Source organism: Poecilia reticulata, chromosome 10 (assembly GCF_904066995.2).
Source record: "Poecilia reticulata chromosome 10, P_reticulata-male-v2, whole genome shotgun sequence".
NCBI classification, from domain to species: domain Eukaryota; kingdom Metazoa; phylum Chordata; class Actinopteri; order Cyprinodontiformes; family Poeciliidae; genus Poecilia; species Poecilia reticulata.
In genome coordinates, this window is record NC_088839.1 from 8,592,033 (window position 1) to 8,609,624 (window position 17,592).

General features: G+C 40.1%; 1 protein-coding gene across 2 annotated transcripts; it reads right to left on the reverse strand.

Moving 5' to 3' along the window:
* Positions 1 to 5,776: 5,776 nt before the first annotated feature.
* Positions 5,777 to 17,562, reverse strand: LOC103470937 (charged multivesicular body protein 1b-like). 2 transcript variants are annotated; one of them, XM_081612058.1, is made up of 11 exons: positions 17,474 to 17,562; positions 13,450 to 13,497; positions 12,947 to 13,044; positions 12,718 to 12,864; positions 9,839 to 9,907; positions 8,788 to 8,895; positions 8,679 to 8,722; positions 8,469 to 8,541; positions 6,185 to 6,422; positions 5,984 to 6,084; positions 5,777 to 5,888 (listed from the first exon to the last, which is right to left on the reverse strand). In XM_081612058.1, exons 2-9 carry the CDS (start codon positions 13,463 to 13,465, stop codon positions 6,375 to 6,377), a joined length of 603 nt encoding a protein of 200 aa, XP_081468184.1. In that variant the 5' UTR covers positions 13,466 to 13,497; positions 17,474 to 17,562; the 3' UTR covers positions 5,777 to 5,888; positions 5,984 to 6,084; positions 6,185 to 6,374. The 2 variants fall into 2 exon arrangements, with proteins under 2 accessions (XP_081468184.1, XP_008417880.2); XM_008419658.3 differs by lacking the exon at positions 17,474 to 17,562 and adding an exon at positions 14,805 to 14,864.
* Positions 17,563 to 17,592: the final 30 nt, after the last annotated feature.

The window sequence follows — 17,592 nt, forward strand, 5'->3', positions numbered from 1 at the left end:
ACTGAAGACTGTCTGATGCAGTAGAGGAGCATGTTGGTGTCCCAGGCCAAACTTCACAAACAGCCCAACAACCTGAAGACAATCTGTTAGTGAGTGGACATCTCTCTGGTGGAGTGCAGAGAGGAACTGTCTCTCATCAACAGAAACATAGACTGGATAAGAAATGATGGATCTGAGTATCAGGTCGGTCTGTTGTGTACTGTAATATCCAGTAATCTACCTGTTAAAATTTACTCTCATATTACATGAACTGCTTGCTTTACTTTCTCCACCTTGTACTTTGAACAATTTCATGCATATTGAAGAAAAATGTATTAAGCATACTGCATTTTGTATTGCACAGCTGATATGTTAGACCTTTTAATAAGCGACATGTGAAACATGCACATTATTCCACGTTGTAATATGTTTTGTAATTATAGTGCATGTTTTGAAATAAATGCATTTAAGAAAATTATTGCCTCTTTATTAAATGTTTATTTTCCAAAGAATTTTTAAAAGTTCAAAACAATAAAGTACCTATTTAATATTAATTACAAATAACTCTTAAGAAGTTAAAGAAGTAGTTTGTGAGAGTTAATATTAAGATCTAACACTGAATTAGTGTCAGTAAGTGTTAACTCCAGCAGATTTGATATTTGACACTTTATAAGAGTTAAGATACTAACTCTCCAAAAAGAGTTAAATTAACACTTTCTGGTGTGGACCCATATAGACACTTTAAAAGTGTTGAAATCAAATCTGACAGAGTTAATCTGGGCCTCCTGGATTTGCTGTGTAGAACAACGGACTGGTTTCTAGCAGGCGAGGCAAACCCAGACTCGTCTCTTAGGCTACCAGGTAGATTCTACTTTCAAATCATCTTCTCATTTTGTGATCTACAGGTGTTTTTGTTCCTAATGCCTGGGGATCAACTGAAAGGTCCCAACAGTCATCCCACCGATAATGCACCCCTGATTTTTCCTGTTTGTTCGTGTTTCTAGGTTCACTCTGCACACTGTGTGACGGTGTGAAAACATTTTGAAAGTCGAAAGTCCAAAACATGCGAATAGTTCCACAGAAAGCCAGACAAGAAATCCCAAGTAAACGGCCAACTAAATGAAATAACTCCAGGGTGGTTCACGACCGAAGGAAGATGTTTTAAGGAAGCAACAAGTACCATCAATAAGTTACTTGATGTTACTTGTGCGTGTGTGTGTGTGCGTGTGGGTGTGTGTGTGTGTGTGTGTATGTGAGTGGCAGATTGGTTAAATCTAAAAACACTTCAGAAAATAAACAAGGAAGCAGGTATGACAGGAAATTCTGACAAAGAATGTCAACATGAGCAGAAATAAAGAAACGAAACACTCAGACTGAGGTTGGAGTGAGAGATTAAACTAGAGTGATTAACTACGACAGCTTTTGAAAAGATTATAACGCAGTCCGTCCTGATGGATCTTGGATATTTAGAAAAGTTCTAAATGCACCTCTTGAAAGACACAACCGCTAAGCAGGCGTAAAATCGTCATGACTAATACATACAAAAACGTGAAAACATCAGCCAGTGTGGAAATAATCGACACATTTCAACATATTGTGTTTCACTTGCAGAGTTACTGAAACAGATCAACTTTATTGTTAAGTTATTTCATGTGACGGCGGACGAAAGGCTATCTGGACGTTTGAAGTGAAGCTCCTCCAGAGCGGTTTCCTGCTCCTATCTGAACGTTGTCGTCTGTTTGGACATGTTTCCTCGATGTGAACTGATGCAGCCACAGGTTAGATGAAAACGTGAGATTTGTGTCGAGACAAAGACTCAAGCAGTAAGAGAGATGAGCGTTATAATCTGAGTGAGGGGGCGGGGTCAGGCTGGACGAGGTTAACAGGGCAAGATCAGGTGTGTGTGTGTGTGTGTGTGTGTGTGAGCAGCACATTGGTTAAATCTTAATGAAGCGTGCTGTGGAGGGTAAGGATGGACAGGGCCAGCTGTATTCAGGTGTGTGTGTGTGTGTGCGTGTGTGTGTGTATGCGTGCGTGTGTGTGAGGTTATGTGTGCATGTGTGTGTTGTGTGAGACAGTAAAACTGATTAAAAGCAGCGTTAACACGTCTGACCGGGTACAATGGTCAAGAGGTGAGAGTGGAAACTACAGGGAAGCCTCGGTCTGGAACAATTAGACACACGCGCACGCACGCACACACACACACACACCTACACACACAAGCATGCGTACAAACAGCCGCATATGGTGACTGAGGGCTGCAGTGATTGGTCACACATGCTCATGGACATGCGAGCAGAACCAATCAGCTGGGCTTCCTGTGTTTGACCTGACCCTTCCTGGCTGGTAATTGAATATTTTTTTTTCAGTCGGGAGGCTGAGAGGTGGGAAAGGAGACAAGCAGCAGGAGAAGAAGAAGAAAATACAACCTCCTAACCTTATCTTATGAAACATTTCCTGCTTTTACGACAAAAATGAGCTCTTTCACCTGAAGATGTCAAAAAATTACACAACAATTTAGGAATCTATTGAAGCAATTAAAAGAAATCTGAAATAAATACAATATCATGCGTGAAAACAATGCTATTATTAATTAAAAAAGACAATTTCTCTGTTTTATTGTGAGATAAACTCTGAATCTAGTTGGTTCTGATCTGGCTGGTTGTGTTGCTCCAACCCGAGACGGCGCCCTCACCGTGACCCCGATCAGGAACGCGCCAGTACCGAAAAGCAGGAGAGGTCATTTGAACCAAAAATTACACCAAACCTTGGGATGAAATCTTTTGTGAATTGGCTAAATAAATTAATAAATAGAGTCAAAAATAATTCCAGAAGGTGGAGATGTTGCACATATATTCAATTTAGTTCACACTGAAAAAAAAAGAAATCCCTAAATAGGTTAGAAGCTGCAGGTGTGAGGCACAAATCTCCACTTTTCAGACATTTCTTAAACTTTTTCCCTCACAGATTAATATATTTGATTATTGAAATGATCCAAGTTTAATTCAATAAAATAAAATCACAACAAAGTGAAAACTGGTAAGTCAGGTCGTAGCATTTTCTAACACGAGCAAGCTGCAACATTTTATGGCATGTTATTAAAATAATAATTATTATTATTATGACAAAAACACAACAGTGCAATGCTCCGCTGTTTTAGATGTGGGAAGATTTTATCAATATTATCAGTCTTGTCGATATTATCTATGCTGATAATATCGACACCAAATCGGTATCAGCACCAGATCAATACTTTAGTTTCAGATTCTGTGCTGAAATTTTATTTAGTTTCTGTGTCGTAGTTTGTCAACTCTAACTTAAAATAAAAGATTTTGCTTTGATTTGGTCTGAAATTACATATTTTTACACTTGTGGAAAAAAATGCACACAATTTGTTTTGTTTTTCTGTTGTTTCTGCTTATTATTTTAACATGCTATTGATATATTTTATATGTATAAATTCGATCTAAAGTTCTGTAACAAGGAGGACTACAAAAACATCAAAAGGTCAAAAGTTTGGTGATACAGAAAATTCAAATAACAAAAAGTATCAATATTGTTATTAGTATCGTTATTGGCAATACAGCCCATGTATTTACATTTTATTGGATCAATACCAAAATATGAAGCATTGCACCTTTAATTGGACCTTTAAAGACCATAACTAAATAAAAATGTGTCTTCTTGTTGTCTAGCTGTGCACAACATGATTCAAATATGAAGCAAAAATGATTACAGCTCACAGAGAAAAGAATCTCTCTTCATTTAAAAAAGAAAAACGCATTTTCTTTTAAAAATTCCAGGAAACAAAACATCAATTTTCACAAAATTAAAAAAGTTTTAAACTCCTCTGAAATATCAACACATCGATGGAAACATCTCAGAATAATTTGTCGATTGCATTTCTAGTTGTTTTTGCCAAATTTACAATTTGTTACAACTGGTACTTGATTTTATAATAAAAAAAACAGCAACTTTAAGGTATTTAGAATATTAGGTTTCCATTTTCCTCCAACTGCTAAACTGCAGACACGTGAAATATCACAAACTAAACTATCACGATTTAGCTGTAAGTTTTTCTATGAATCAGTTATTATTCTGTGTGATGGAACAACTTTTTTCCACCAGATTAGAGCGAGCGCAGCGCCGGGACCAGCGGCCCGACGGATCACTCCCGTCATCAAGAACCGCTCCTTCAGGAGGCGTCAAAAGGAGCTACCGCGAGAGCCTCCTGGCATCAACACCTGGATGACACACACATACACAAAAAAAATGTGTTTTTTTTTTTTTTTTTTTACTCATCCAGAAGCCGTCTCTGCGCACATCTGGCGAAAACATCCCCGGCACATGAGCTGGGGATGAACAGAGCGGACGGAGAAATGGACTCTGACAGACTCCCCTCGCTTTAATCACGCTGAAACCCGAGAAGAAAGCCACAAAGGGTTAAAACAGACTCAAAACAACGAGCATCAAATACATTCTGTGGCTCTTACAGCAAAAAAAGAAAAGAAAAAGAAAAAGGAGGGACGTGGAATTTTAATTTCATGTGATTTTAACTAAAGGCAGAAATGACTGACAGCTGTCGGATCACCGAAGGTCAGCTGCAGACAGGAACGGCTGAGGACTTACACCGAGGACGTAAACTCATCAAAGTTTCTAGTAATGAGCCAAATGGAGGCCCGTGTCAGCCTGATGATGATTGTGGATGCAGTTAAGTGAGCGCTGATGATGATTGGGCAGGACACAAACAGGGTCAGAGGTGAACGGGCGTCACTCAGGAGAAACTCGGCTGCTGCCGGAGTCCAAGCGCACAGATAGCCGTGCGCTTGGACGGCACCTGTAATCGCTCGCAGCTGAGACACGCTGCAGTGTGTGTGTGTGTGTGTGTGTGTGTGTGTGTGTGTGTGTGTGTGTGTGTGTGTGCGTGCGTGCGTGTGTGTGTGTGTGTGTGTGTAATGGGGCACTGGCATGCGAGCAGCAGAAGGCCACTTCCTCTTCAGGTGACACCTTTGACCTCTCATCTGTTCCTTGTTGGAGGAGGCAAAGAGGAGGAGGGAAAAGGATGGAAAAAGAGAGGATGGAGAGCAGCTTTAAATGTATTTAAATTAATAAATAAGTGACATAACCGGACCCTCATACTTCCACCATCAAATCTGACTCTCACTAAGACGGCCTCCTGAAATCCTGAGTCAGTTTATCACCAGATGGAACAGAACAAACAAAAGGTTTCACCAAATGTTTCCCAGCTGGTGACAGTCGGCCTCGGTTACGGCCTGGGAAGTCTCCCGTGGCGGCCATCTTTGCTCAGTCTCTTTCTTCCTGTGGAGTTATGAACACTGACCTGACGGCTGCAGTTGTTCTGTTTTCTTTGGTTGTGATGTCCTGACAGAGCCGTCGATGCTCTCCTAGGCTCATGTTTGTCATGTCTCCTCTCCGTAGAAGCTTCACCATATTTTTTTGTTCCATATTTTCCAGAATAAAATTGAGACAGTGGAGATCCAGAGCCTTAAAGATGACTCTGTAGCCGTATTCAGGCAGACAGATATCAATATTCTCATCTGTTATGTCATTTCCTTACACTGGGTCATGATACGATGCTTTTTCATACCTCTTATCCCACTTCATGGTATCAGACTGGTTCTAATTCTACCCGGGTCCGGCTAGCAAAACTGGGCTCCTCCGTCAATTAAAATGTGGCTAATCACACTTAATAGACTATTTCTCAGTGAAGGTGGGTTACTGTTTACATTTGTTGTTACATTTGGAGCTTTGGGAATAAACTAAACTGGCAACTTAACTTGGTTTATAATTTAAATCTTTACAGGACAACTAATTAAAAAAAACACACACTGGTTACAGTAGCAGAGTCACAGTAAGAAGCAGAGAGGATCATCAGAAGTCTTCATATCCTAAAGGGAACATGATGCAGGAAATGAATAAATACAATTTAAATACCTAAATATATAAATGCATTTCAAAAAGGTCACTTGCATTTTGGACATACCTGATAATCCACTAAGAATGAGGCATTAGCTGTTCACAATGTAGCTAATTTTTCTCCACACTCATCCACATATCGCTCGGAACAACAAGAGTCTTTTGTGACTAAATTAAAAGTATTATGTATTATTATTATTATTGTAATAATGTAACGTGTTATTATGAAGCTGTGCAGTAAGAAGCAGGACTGTAATCATCCTCTTACCGTGCTCACCGTTGTTTTCCTCACAGGAGAACAAAGAACAGCGTGTGTAGGCACATTGCTCTGTTTGCTATTTCAATTCTTTTCTTGTTTTTTTTTTTTGTGGTTTTTTTTTTTTTTTGCTTGTATTTCCGCTGGAGTTCTTCTTTCGGTTGCGTCTCCTTTCATTTCTTCATCCGTCTCCTTTGCGTCTCTACGATGCTTGGTCTCTCACCTTGGACAGTCTCTTGGAAAGCTCCTCCTGGTTAACAGAATTAAAACAAAGCACTTTTTAAAAAAATATCCTGGTTCATAAATTTAAAGCAAGGATTATTACACACTCCTCTCACCCTCCAGCAAAGATTATTGAGTGTTAGCTGGAGAAAAACCACTGAAAGTCCCCACAGGATTACTAATGACTGGAGCTTAAGAAAAGCTGGCGCTTGAAAGCCTCTGTGCTGCGTTCACGCTCCTGTTGCCACCGAATGTGGAACGGAGCTAAATGTGATCAAACCCCCCCCCCCCCCCACAATGAGACGCTTGGTTTTTTTTTTCTCAAGGAATTAAGCCAAATTGAACGCTGTGAAAACATTCAGCCTTTTCTCTTACTGCAAAAAGTGTAAAATATGCTTTTGTAACATTTTTACCACCAGAGTAAACATGTTATTCCAACGGCAAACTAAGGCATTGCTCAGGTCCGCCAGGCCGGCAGGGGCGCTCTTTAAATTCTTCTATGCCAGTCATCTGTTCTTGTTTTAAAAAGCTGAGCTGCTGCCATCATTTCTACTGATTTATTAGTTCTGTTTTAATGATTATTCATATTTATTCTAACTTGTTAACTCCATGCAAGAGTACTCATGCCATTTGAACTTAAAAAGTGAAAAAGTGCAATTTGTCACTTTAAAACCACAAACATCAAAGCTTTTTATGTGGTAGATCAACATGAAGTGGCACGTTATAAACTTCTAGTTTATAATCTGGTCATAAACTATCTAGTTCATATACTTTGGATCAACATTATTAGATAGTTTTTCTTCTTTTGCTCTTTCTTTTGGTTTGTTGTTTTGTTTGTATTTCCTTTTAATTCATGTAAAGCATTTTGAATTGCCTTGTTGCTGAAAGTGTCTTTACCTTCCACCGGTAAAGAAAAGAGCTTTTCATATTACATCCATCCATCAAGCCAGAGTACCCGGAGAAAACCCACACATGCACAGGGAGAACATGCAAACTCCATGCAGAAAGACCGGGGCCGGGAATCAAACCCAGAACCTTCTTGCTGCAAGGCAACATCTCTACCAACTGCGCCACTGTGCAGCCCCCTTTTCATGTTACATTTTTTAATAAATAAGAATAAATATGGAACATATCTGTATTCACCCCGCCAGGTCAATAATTTACAGCCAGTGGAACCAGAACTTTTTCATCAATTTTAATGAAAAAGTGACTTTAAAAAGCTCCTATATCTTCCTCAAAGCTACTTATAAGTTAGGTTTGTGTTATTTTGAAGCCACTTGAAAGTAGACGGAAATAACTTGGCAAGATTGTGTGTTTTTGCAGTGATTAACAGCCTTCAGGAGGCAAAGCAGTTAATCTGAATCAGCTGTGGCAATGAGCTGATGGCAAACTGCAAACGGATCTCCTTCAGGACCTTCTTCTTCTTGCCAGTCTATCAGAAAAGCCAGACTGTGAAATGTATGAGTAACAGTTGTCCAGTCAGCAGATTCAGCATAAAATCTGCAGTTTTCCTGGCATCACCATGAGTTTCTTCCTGGCTGATTAAAACGCTGCAGAGATCCAACAAATCTGTTATTATTCAACGTAAAATGAATAGCATTTCACGACTTGGTGGACTCTTTTATTCAGCAAGTTATGTTTAAAACACTACTACTTTTCATTCAAAACCTTTCTTTATTTTAACATATGTTAATTTTAAACTGTAAATGAATTAAATAAACAAGTAATTTGATAAATATTTAAATTAATGCTCTCAAACTTTGTAGATTTTCATCTGGAAAGTAAAGTAAAACATTATAAAACAGTCAGTTTACTTGTATTACACAATCACGCGCTACAGCAACTTTTTTTGGTGTCAATTTCAAACAAAACTTCGGACGGCCACAGAAACTCTGTGCAGCACAAAAACCCCCGATAAAAAGTTGTAGAAGAAGAAATAATTAAATGTGTTCCCCTTCCTTCATGTGGAGGGCAGGCCACAAGAAGTCGAGCTAATTATCCATAGAGCTGTGTCCAAGCTTATTCGTGGAAAGTTGAGTGGAAGGAAGAACTGTGGTGGGAAAGGTTGCGTTACCTGCTCGGCTGAAGCCACAGTGGACGCCACGTGGGACGTGTGTCCAGGAGGAAGCGCCAAGCTGAGATCCAACCTTAAAAGAGACAAACGTGGTTTCACAGGAGGACAAATGTGAGAAAATAAACTCCACCTTCACTGCAGACGTCTCTAACGTCTCTGTCTTTGTTTAACAGTGTTTAAAGTCAGCTACGGACCAACCAAGGACCTTACCCAGCTTCGTCAGCCATCTCTCGCAGAAGCGTGTCCACTTCGTTCTGCAGACAAAGACATCGAATCATGACCCGTTTGCAATTTGCTGCAAACTAACGGAGGTCGATACCTGCGGCGTGGTGAGCGTGGACGTGCTGCCCATGGTGTCTTCCATCAGCACCGCCTGCACGTCCATCGTCTCAAAGTTCCTCTCGAACTGGTTCATCAGGGCCGAGATCTGAGCAGAAGGACAAAAAAAAAATCTAACTCACGTAGATACATGACAAACAGACAGACAGGTTTCAGCTTTTTCCCCGATACTGTTGGTAATCATGGCTTGCAGTTGATAAAAACCTAAATTATTTGACCGTGTTGTAGCCCAGACAACGTGGAGGAAGAAGGCTGACTTGACAGTTTTCCAGCAGTCACTGACATGCTCTGCAAGCAGGGAAAGCCACTACAGGTCACAGAGGGCTGCGTCCAAGTATATTCATAGAAAAGTTAAGCGGAAGGAAGAAGTGTGGTAGCAAAAACAGGAATAACTGCAGCCTGGAGAGGATTATCAAGCAAAGTATATTCAAAAATTTGAGGGCAGCTTCATGGACAGAGGCTGGAGCGACAAGTCCTCTTTTCAGATGAAAGTAAACTTTACGTTTCATTTAGAAAAGATGTGGAGAGGCGAAGAATAAACGCCGCTTGAAGTCCAGAGAGAAGTTTCCACAGTCGGTGATTAGTCAGGGTGCCATGTATGCCATCTGCTTCTTGTTGGTTCTCTAGGTTTTTTAACACTGCCATTTACCAGGACATTTTAGAGCTCTTTGTGTTTCCTTTGGCTTAAAATCTTTATGAAGATGCTGGTTTTTATTTCCGGTGGGTCTTGGTTCCCGGCCGACGCTGAAACAGATACTAACAGCTGCTTCAGTGATCAAGATATCTCTGGACTTGACTGGACAGCAAAATGGCACAGACGCAGTATTGAAGGCTATTACGGACAATATTTCTTCTTTTTTTTTTGGTCTTGTGTAATGATTTATTCTTCTGAGAAATGTTTTATTATCTGTAAGTCATAATAATAAAAATTAACAGAAAGAAACACTTCAAATACCACGTAGCTCCGTTTGTGAAAAAGTTATTTAAATTAGTTTCACTTTTTAAGCTTTTTTATTTGGATCTCTGTTTACCTTTTCCAAGTTCATGCTTTTCAAAGTCGCGTCCATCGATTTAAAAACTGCTGACATGGATTTAGTGACCTGGGTGGGAAATACACAACACACAATGCTGGTTGCTGAAGACAAAAAAGAAAAAAAAAATCAACACAAATATGTGCAAATAATAATAATAAAAAGGAAAACATGAGAACGATTACTCCTGACGAACAAACCTAAAAGTGCTGTATCTCTATCTGTCCACTAGGTGTCGCTTTAACTCTTCTATCCAGGCGCCTGATGGCGTTTAGCGCCTCTTATTCTGAAAGCCTCCTTAAAAGCTCGAGGATTACGGATTAATATGATGAAAATGAGCCCAGACTCGGCTGAATGAGGCGCTCTGAATGGTTTTATGACTGATGCTTACGTGTGCCTGCTTAAGGAGAGGCGGCGATGAGCAGAGCCTCTCGGAGGAGGTGAGCTTCAGCTATACAAGCTCACACCCTCCGACTGTCTCTGCAGACATTATTAAACAGGATCATTTCTATAAAATGGCGCCTCCGCCATAGAAAACTTCAATTAAAGCAATTTTGAAAGAGGCCACCTCTCCTAAAGAGCGACGAGCTAATTGCATATGGCCTGAAGCACATCTAATGACATTATGTAATTGCTGTCTTTTTGTATGCCTGTCTGCTAGCCTTTTTTTTAATGCTTACTCGGAAAATGGCTTCTTTTTCTGTATAAAAAAAAAAAAAAAAAGGCTTCAGAATAAACACTGAAATCTATACACTCAGTAAATTGTGAGGTATAAAGAACTCACATCTTGAGATATGGGCTTTTTGTTATTGCAGGAGGTTTAATTGGTGGTTTATAATTGGGCCTGCATGGCTGCTTGTCTCGTGGTTCTATGATGAAGTGGAAACCTGTCTGAAGTTTGTTTCTCACCCAGTTATCCCCTCTTTGTGACAAATAACCGGATTTTTCAGGTATAAATAACGAGTGGATGGGTGTATTTCTACAAGTGTATGATTTAGGTTCTTTTGTACGCGGCTAAAGGAGAACTATGAAATATTTTTAAGCAACAACTCTGTTTTCCAGAGAGAGTGTGAGTCACTCTGAAGATACACGGCCTTGGGAAAGTATTCATGTCTATTCAAATTCTTCAGATTTTGTCATCACACAACCACAAACGTCAACGTACGAGATACAGCGGATACACCTCAGTATTTCACAACATCAAACTAATTTAAATATTAGTCAAAAACAAGGCAAGCAAACACAAAATTCAGTTTTTAAATTAAGATGTCTATTATTAAGATAGGAAAAGATCCAAACCTACATCGCCCTGTGTGAAAAAGTGATTACTAAACTGTTAAAACATAACTTAAAGGGGTAGAATGATGTGTTTTCCAGGCACATGGTGACATTTTATAGCATAATCAAGTAGCTATGTTACTTTCAGTTGTCATAAAAACGCAATATACATCAGATACGACTTAAAAGCAATTTTACTTCCTCATTTAGCATCTTGAAATTGGGCCTCTGTCTCTTTAAAAGCTCCTGCTCTTTCTGAAATTCTGCCTTCAGGAAGTCATCACAACGTGGCTCCTCTATTCACCCTTTAGCAACGCTTTTACCAGAGTTGCTCTGAGAAGTAGCTCCTATAATGAGCTCAGCTGATGCTCAGTTCCACCAGGTGTTTGCTAATTGCTCCTGGCTAGTCTGAAGGAGCTGAGTGGGAGAGGGCTGCTCTGTGAGGCGGAAGCTCAAAAACTGCAGCTCTGACGAAGAGCTCCATCTTCAAGGCGGAGCTAGGTCCAATCAGGCGATTTGCACAGCTGAGTGGTTGCCATGGAGACTAAAGGATTTCTCAAAGGAATTGCTCCAGATATGTTTATGATGAGGGACTAAAATTATAGCAAGAAGTTCAGCTCATAAAAGTCAATTTTGCATAATACTACCCCTTTGAAAACCATGTCACACATGGTGCAAAACACCATGTGTGACAGGAAACTACATCCTGGACAGATGTTCCCTACTGAGAAAGATGGTGGTGGAAGCACCTCACATGTCCATAAATGAATGATTAGGGTTGTCAGGGCCGGATTTACAAGGATGTGGGCCCCTGGGCTGGAGCCAGTTTTGGTGCCATCCATCCATTTTCTTGCACCCTTGTCCCTTAGTGGGGTCGGGAGAGTTGCTGGTGCCCATCTCCAGCTAACGTTTCGGGCGAGAGGCGGGGTCACCCTGGACAGGTCGCCAGTCTGTCGCAGGGAAACACAGAGACACACAGGACACACAACCATGCACACACACACACTCACACCTAGGGGCAATTTAGATAGACCAATTAACCTAACAGTCATGTTTTTGGACTGTGGGAGGAAACCGGAGTACCCGGAGAAAACCCACGCATGCACAGGGAGAACATGCAAACTCCATGCAGAAAGACCGGGGCCGTGTATTGAACCCAGAACCTTCTTGCTGCAAGAAAACAGCTCTACCAACTGCGCCACTGTGCAGCCCAGTTTTGGTGCCCTATCTACTAAATTATTTCACATTCCCTCCCCAATACATCAGATGCTCCACAAAAAATTTACTAGTACTTCATAATTTCTAAAGAGTTGAGTATTGTTTATATTCATATGCACCTCATATGGGTTTATGTTTTGCAAAACACTGCCTTCATTAAAAAAAAGAAACTAAAAATCTGTGTTGGTCGTGGGATACTGTTGCTAGCCCAGATGGTTGTACTGTGACAAAATCTGAACACGTTCATGGGGAATGATGAATACTTCAGAAAGACACTACAGGAGTCGCACTACTCTCAGAAAAGAGATAACATCTGTTTTTGCGTTTTTAAAAAAAAAAACCTTATGCAAAACTAGCGCTCATTTGCAAAGAAAACAGAAAACCTGGTTCATAGTGACAGCAGTCTGGACCCTAGAGGCCACAGCGTCCACACGGGCACTCATCCTCAGTAAGTTAATGGACTGGTGCTTCTGACGGATGGCGTTCTCTGCATGGATCCTAGCTGCCTCCGTGTTACCCTTCTGGATAGCCTAAGAAACAACGAGGCACATTTACTTCCAACAAAGGCTACAGCTGTACTGTAGCTTATCATCTGTTAGACACAAAACCAACCTTCTTTGCTTTTGCCTTTTCTGCCTTCTCCTCTTTGTCACATTTCTTAGAGTTGTGCTGCAGCTCCTTGGCAGCAATCTTGAGGTTAAACAAGTGTTCTTGTAAAAGCTAGTCAAGGGACAGTTTACGACAATATTCCAGTTAGAGTGGAAATGATGTTTTTACTGACGCAACAGTGGAACATTTGGTCAATTAAAGCCAGGTCATTGCAGGGGACAGAAGGGTGTGTTTCCCCCCCGCCCCCTCCCTTTTCTTTTTGAGAAACTAGTCAAAAATTAACCAGAGTCATTAAACATCTCGGCAACAACACAGCGAGCGGGCAGCTGTCACTGTTTTCCTTCATCGTTCAATGACGGATGAGGGGAGGAGTGGGGGAGAAGTTACAAGGAGTGTGTACGGCAGAGCTAGCTAGGGACCAAACACAGTTTATGGTTAGCAACGGTTGCTACAGTGTAAATGTGTGTGTGTTCCGCGGTGGGCGACAAAGTACACAGAAAGGATACTCTCCATGTTCGACATGGTGTGGGTGGTTTTCTGGGACGAGTTAGGTGCTGTTCAAAAAGACAAAGAGTCATTCAGTCAAGCGCTGGCTTGTTTTGATTTGGGTTTTTTTTGCAAGTGTAACGGGAGGGTGCACTTGTTCTCACTTCCGCTTTTGTTTATGTTCGACGAAGAGCAGTTTAATGATAAACAGTAAACCTAAGACTTATGTTTTTTGTTTTTTCTCTATAGCTATCATTTTTTAAAAAGTAATTATGATGATTTATCGCAAGCTTAAAGTCGTCTTCAGTTAATTTAATCCGTAATATTATTTTGATGTGTCGTTCGGTTTCACATTGATTTGTAAATATTGTTTAATTATGCTAAAGTTTTATTATAGAATAGAATAGAATAGAACATGCTATATTGATCCCAAAAGGGAAATTGCTTAATTATAATGATTTATTAATTTTTATTCCATGTATCTGAATTAAATATTTCTTAATTCAGATACAACAAAATAAAACAAAATAAATTTAGTTATTTATTTTGTTTTAGTTTCAGAGATTCCTCCTTTATTGACGTCTCCTCTGTTGTGTATTTTTGTTTTTGTTTTCTTTTTATGCTCTGTATTGCATTTTCGCACAGTAAATAGAGCTTTGTCTTACGGACTATATTTTCTAGATTTTGTTTTATTTTTACTTTCCTGATGCCGTCATGCGCTACAACCGACTACATCCCAGTACGACGGCTGGAGAACGTTGGGTGAACTATCTTCATCCGCCATTATCTTTGGATGAAATTGCTGCTGCCTCTGCCAACATTTCACCGTCGTCACACATGATCACGATCTGCACGACGTGCTCGCGCCCTCTACGTCACGACTGTTCGAGAAGTGGACAGGCGCGCGTGTCCAAAGTTCTATGGTGTCTAAAAATAGTTTATAACCGGTATCGGTAGGTTGTGGGACATGTCTAGTGACGTCATTTGTGCTTTTTTTTTGTGAGGGAGTAAATTGACCTTTTCTACAAGGCTGCTTTGATGTTTCCGTGCGTGCGTGCGTGTCGACTCGCTCAGTCGTGTTTATTTTACTTTTTCATCCATTATTTTTAATTACGCCTGTGGAGAGAAAGGCTGGCCAAACAGGGATACAAAAGATGTGTGTGTTTGTGTGTGTGTTTGTGTGCGTGTGTTTGTGTGTGTTAAAGACATGGGACATAAAATGTGAGTATTAGGAGGCGAAATAAGGATCACTGCCCAGATAGAAAAAGGTTCCAGTGGATGGACGGAGCACTGGCCATCCGAAAAGGGCTGGGGACGGGGCGGTGGGGGATTAGCGGTTTGGTCTGGGGGAGGGAGCAGAATGGATGACTCATACTGTAGACAATCTCCTGGACACTTTGTGTAGACACAGCTTCAGATAGGCCCAAAGATGTTCCTCCGAGAGAGAGAGAGAGAGAGAGAGAGTGAGAGAGAGAGAGAGAGAGAGAGAGAAGGGGAAACACACGAGAACTGTTTTAAAAATTAAACTCTCTAAAATAAATAGCCAACAAGATTCTGGTGGCAGGATTTTCTTTATTATATGGCTCATCACCACGGGCGCCAATAGCGCAGAGGTCAGCTGCTGAAGATTATAGCTTTATGTTTATGTTGTTCACTGATTTCTATTCTATACTACATTTATTCATACTTTCAGTGTTTTTAAGGAATTTCAACTGCATTTGATTCATTTTAGATGAAAGTTTGAAATATTTAGTTTGGTCCACCTTGAACTGGATTATGCCACACTGAACAGAGATTACTTGATCTATCATATCATGTTCCACACTGTTTACAGATTCCTTAAAAAAACTGTTTTAATTTGTGAATCCTTAACTTCATTTCTGAAATCTAAAATGGCGCTTATTCATGAAACAGCCATGTTGAGGGCATAGATTTGGAGGCAGATTTTAAATATTGGAGCATTACAATAATGTTTTAATTTACATTTTTTTAAATGGCCACCATCTTAAAAAAAATGGAGGTAAACCATAACAAAAGTATTTTACCCAAAACAGAATTTTCAAGTTTTTTTCTTTATTTTTTGTATGCAGGTACTTGAAAACATTAACTATCATATTATACATCATCGGGCTGCACAGTGGCGCAGTTGGTAGAGCTGTTGCCTTGCAGCAAGAAGGTTCTGGGTTCGATTCCCGGCCCCAGTCTTTCTGCATGGAGTTTGCATGTTCTTCCATCCGTGGGTTTTCTCCGGGTACTCCGGTTTCCTCCCACAGTCCAAAAACATAACTGTCAGGTTAATTGACCTCTCCAAATTGTCCGTAGGTGTGAGTGTGTGTGTGCATGGTTGTTTGTCCTGTGTGTCTCTGTGTTGCCCTGCGACAGACTGGCGACCTGTCCAGGGTGTACCTCGCCTCTCGCCCGGTACGCTAGCTGGAGATGGGCACCAGTACCCCTCCCGACCCCACTGAGGGACAAAGGTGTCAGAAAATGGATAGATGGATGGATTATACATCATCGGTTGAATTGACAACATTGCGCTCACCTTCAGGTATCCTGAAGTTCCCCAAAGCCCCAGCTCTGTCCTTAATGAGAAGCAATGGAGTCTCTCACAGCTTAAATGAGAAGTTGTTTAAAAAATGTACATCTCAACCAGGAGTACGATTGTAAATCCAGCAACTGGAAGAAAAATAAGGGCAGCACAGTCACTCACTGGTAATTAACGTCGCTCTGTGTGAATTCACACGTTTTTCAATTCAAGCCCCTATTTTGTCCCAACACATTTCTTTCTGTACTACTTTGTAAATGTAAACAAACAATTTCAAAACCACATACCCATATCAGGATGTATGAGATTGCTTTCTATTGCAAATTGTTGTTAAGAATTATTATGATATATGGTCAGAAAATGTCTCGGTTCTCATGCATTTATTTACATATAAATCTCTGAAGATTTTGTGATACCCTGTTTCCGTTTACTGTATCTCTGATCCATGTTTGGCTAGTTGACTCTTATCAAATCTGAACCCCAAATCAAACCAAAATGCCTCTAAGTGCTGGAATATATTTTCACAATAATATATATATTTACAATAATATATTTATTGTAAATATATATATTTACAATATATATATTTATATATTGATTCCAATATATTTATTGGAATCAAATAATCAGATTTTCCCACAATAACCTAGAATATAAAAAAACAATATCTTAAGTTGTCAAAAGGAGTATGAATCATCCACCTGAAGTGACTCATGGATAAGAGGATCTCAGTAAATTGCACTAAAACAGCAAAATTACGAAATGACGAAATGAACGTATTCCTTCATTTCAGCCAATCACGCACGTCCCTGTGTTCCGGATGTGACGTGAGAGTTGTTAGCCATACAGGAAATGCAGAAGAGTGATGGCCGAAAGCAGGTTCGTTTTGGGTTTTTTTTTTGTTTTGTTTTGTTTTGTTTTTACAAAAACCGGGCAGTTGAATATAAATGCAAAATATGTATTAAGAATTATACACTTATAATAATGTCTAAACGTTTATAACGTTAAACTGTGAAATTATGCTTTAAAAGCACTTAGTAGATTCTTCTTAAATCACTGCAGGAACATGTTCACATACAGATATGCGTCATGCTTGTTTAATAAATTGTTACAGATGATAGATATGGTGGGCCGTGAGCGGCGGCCATATCTATCGGCGGCCATATCTATAAGTTGGGTCTGCTCTAACTGAAGAGTAAAACTCATGACATTTTTTTTTTCTGTATTTCAGACTGAGGACAAAGAAAACTAAACTTTCGAGAGTAAGGAAAACACACCATAATGATTGTCTTATTTGTGGCTGTCATGGGGATTTACAAGGGTGGCCATTATGTCCCGCGGCTCTTCCATGGTGGCGCCACTGATAGCCTATTGACTCCTAAACTCAATTTAAGCAGCACACCTGCTCATATTAGAGTATATTCTCCTCTTAACTAACTGGTTTTTATTTAATAAACGCAGGGTTCACACACAAATTAGTCATACACATTCATACTTACACACACAAAGTAGCTCTTATACGGTAACGCCCTCTTTTCCCATCATTATCGTTGCGAGCACGCACCTCCACCACACATACACGCTTACCCCCACCCCCAGTCATAACTGAGTGACGGCA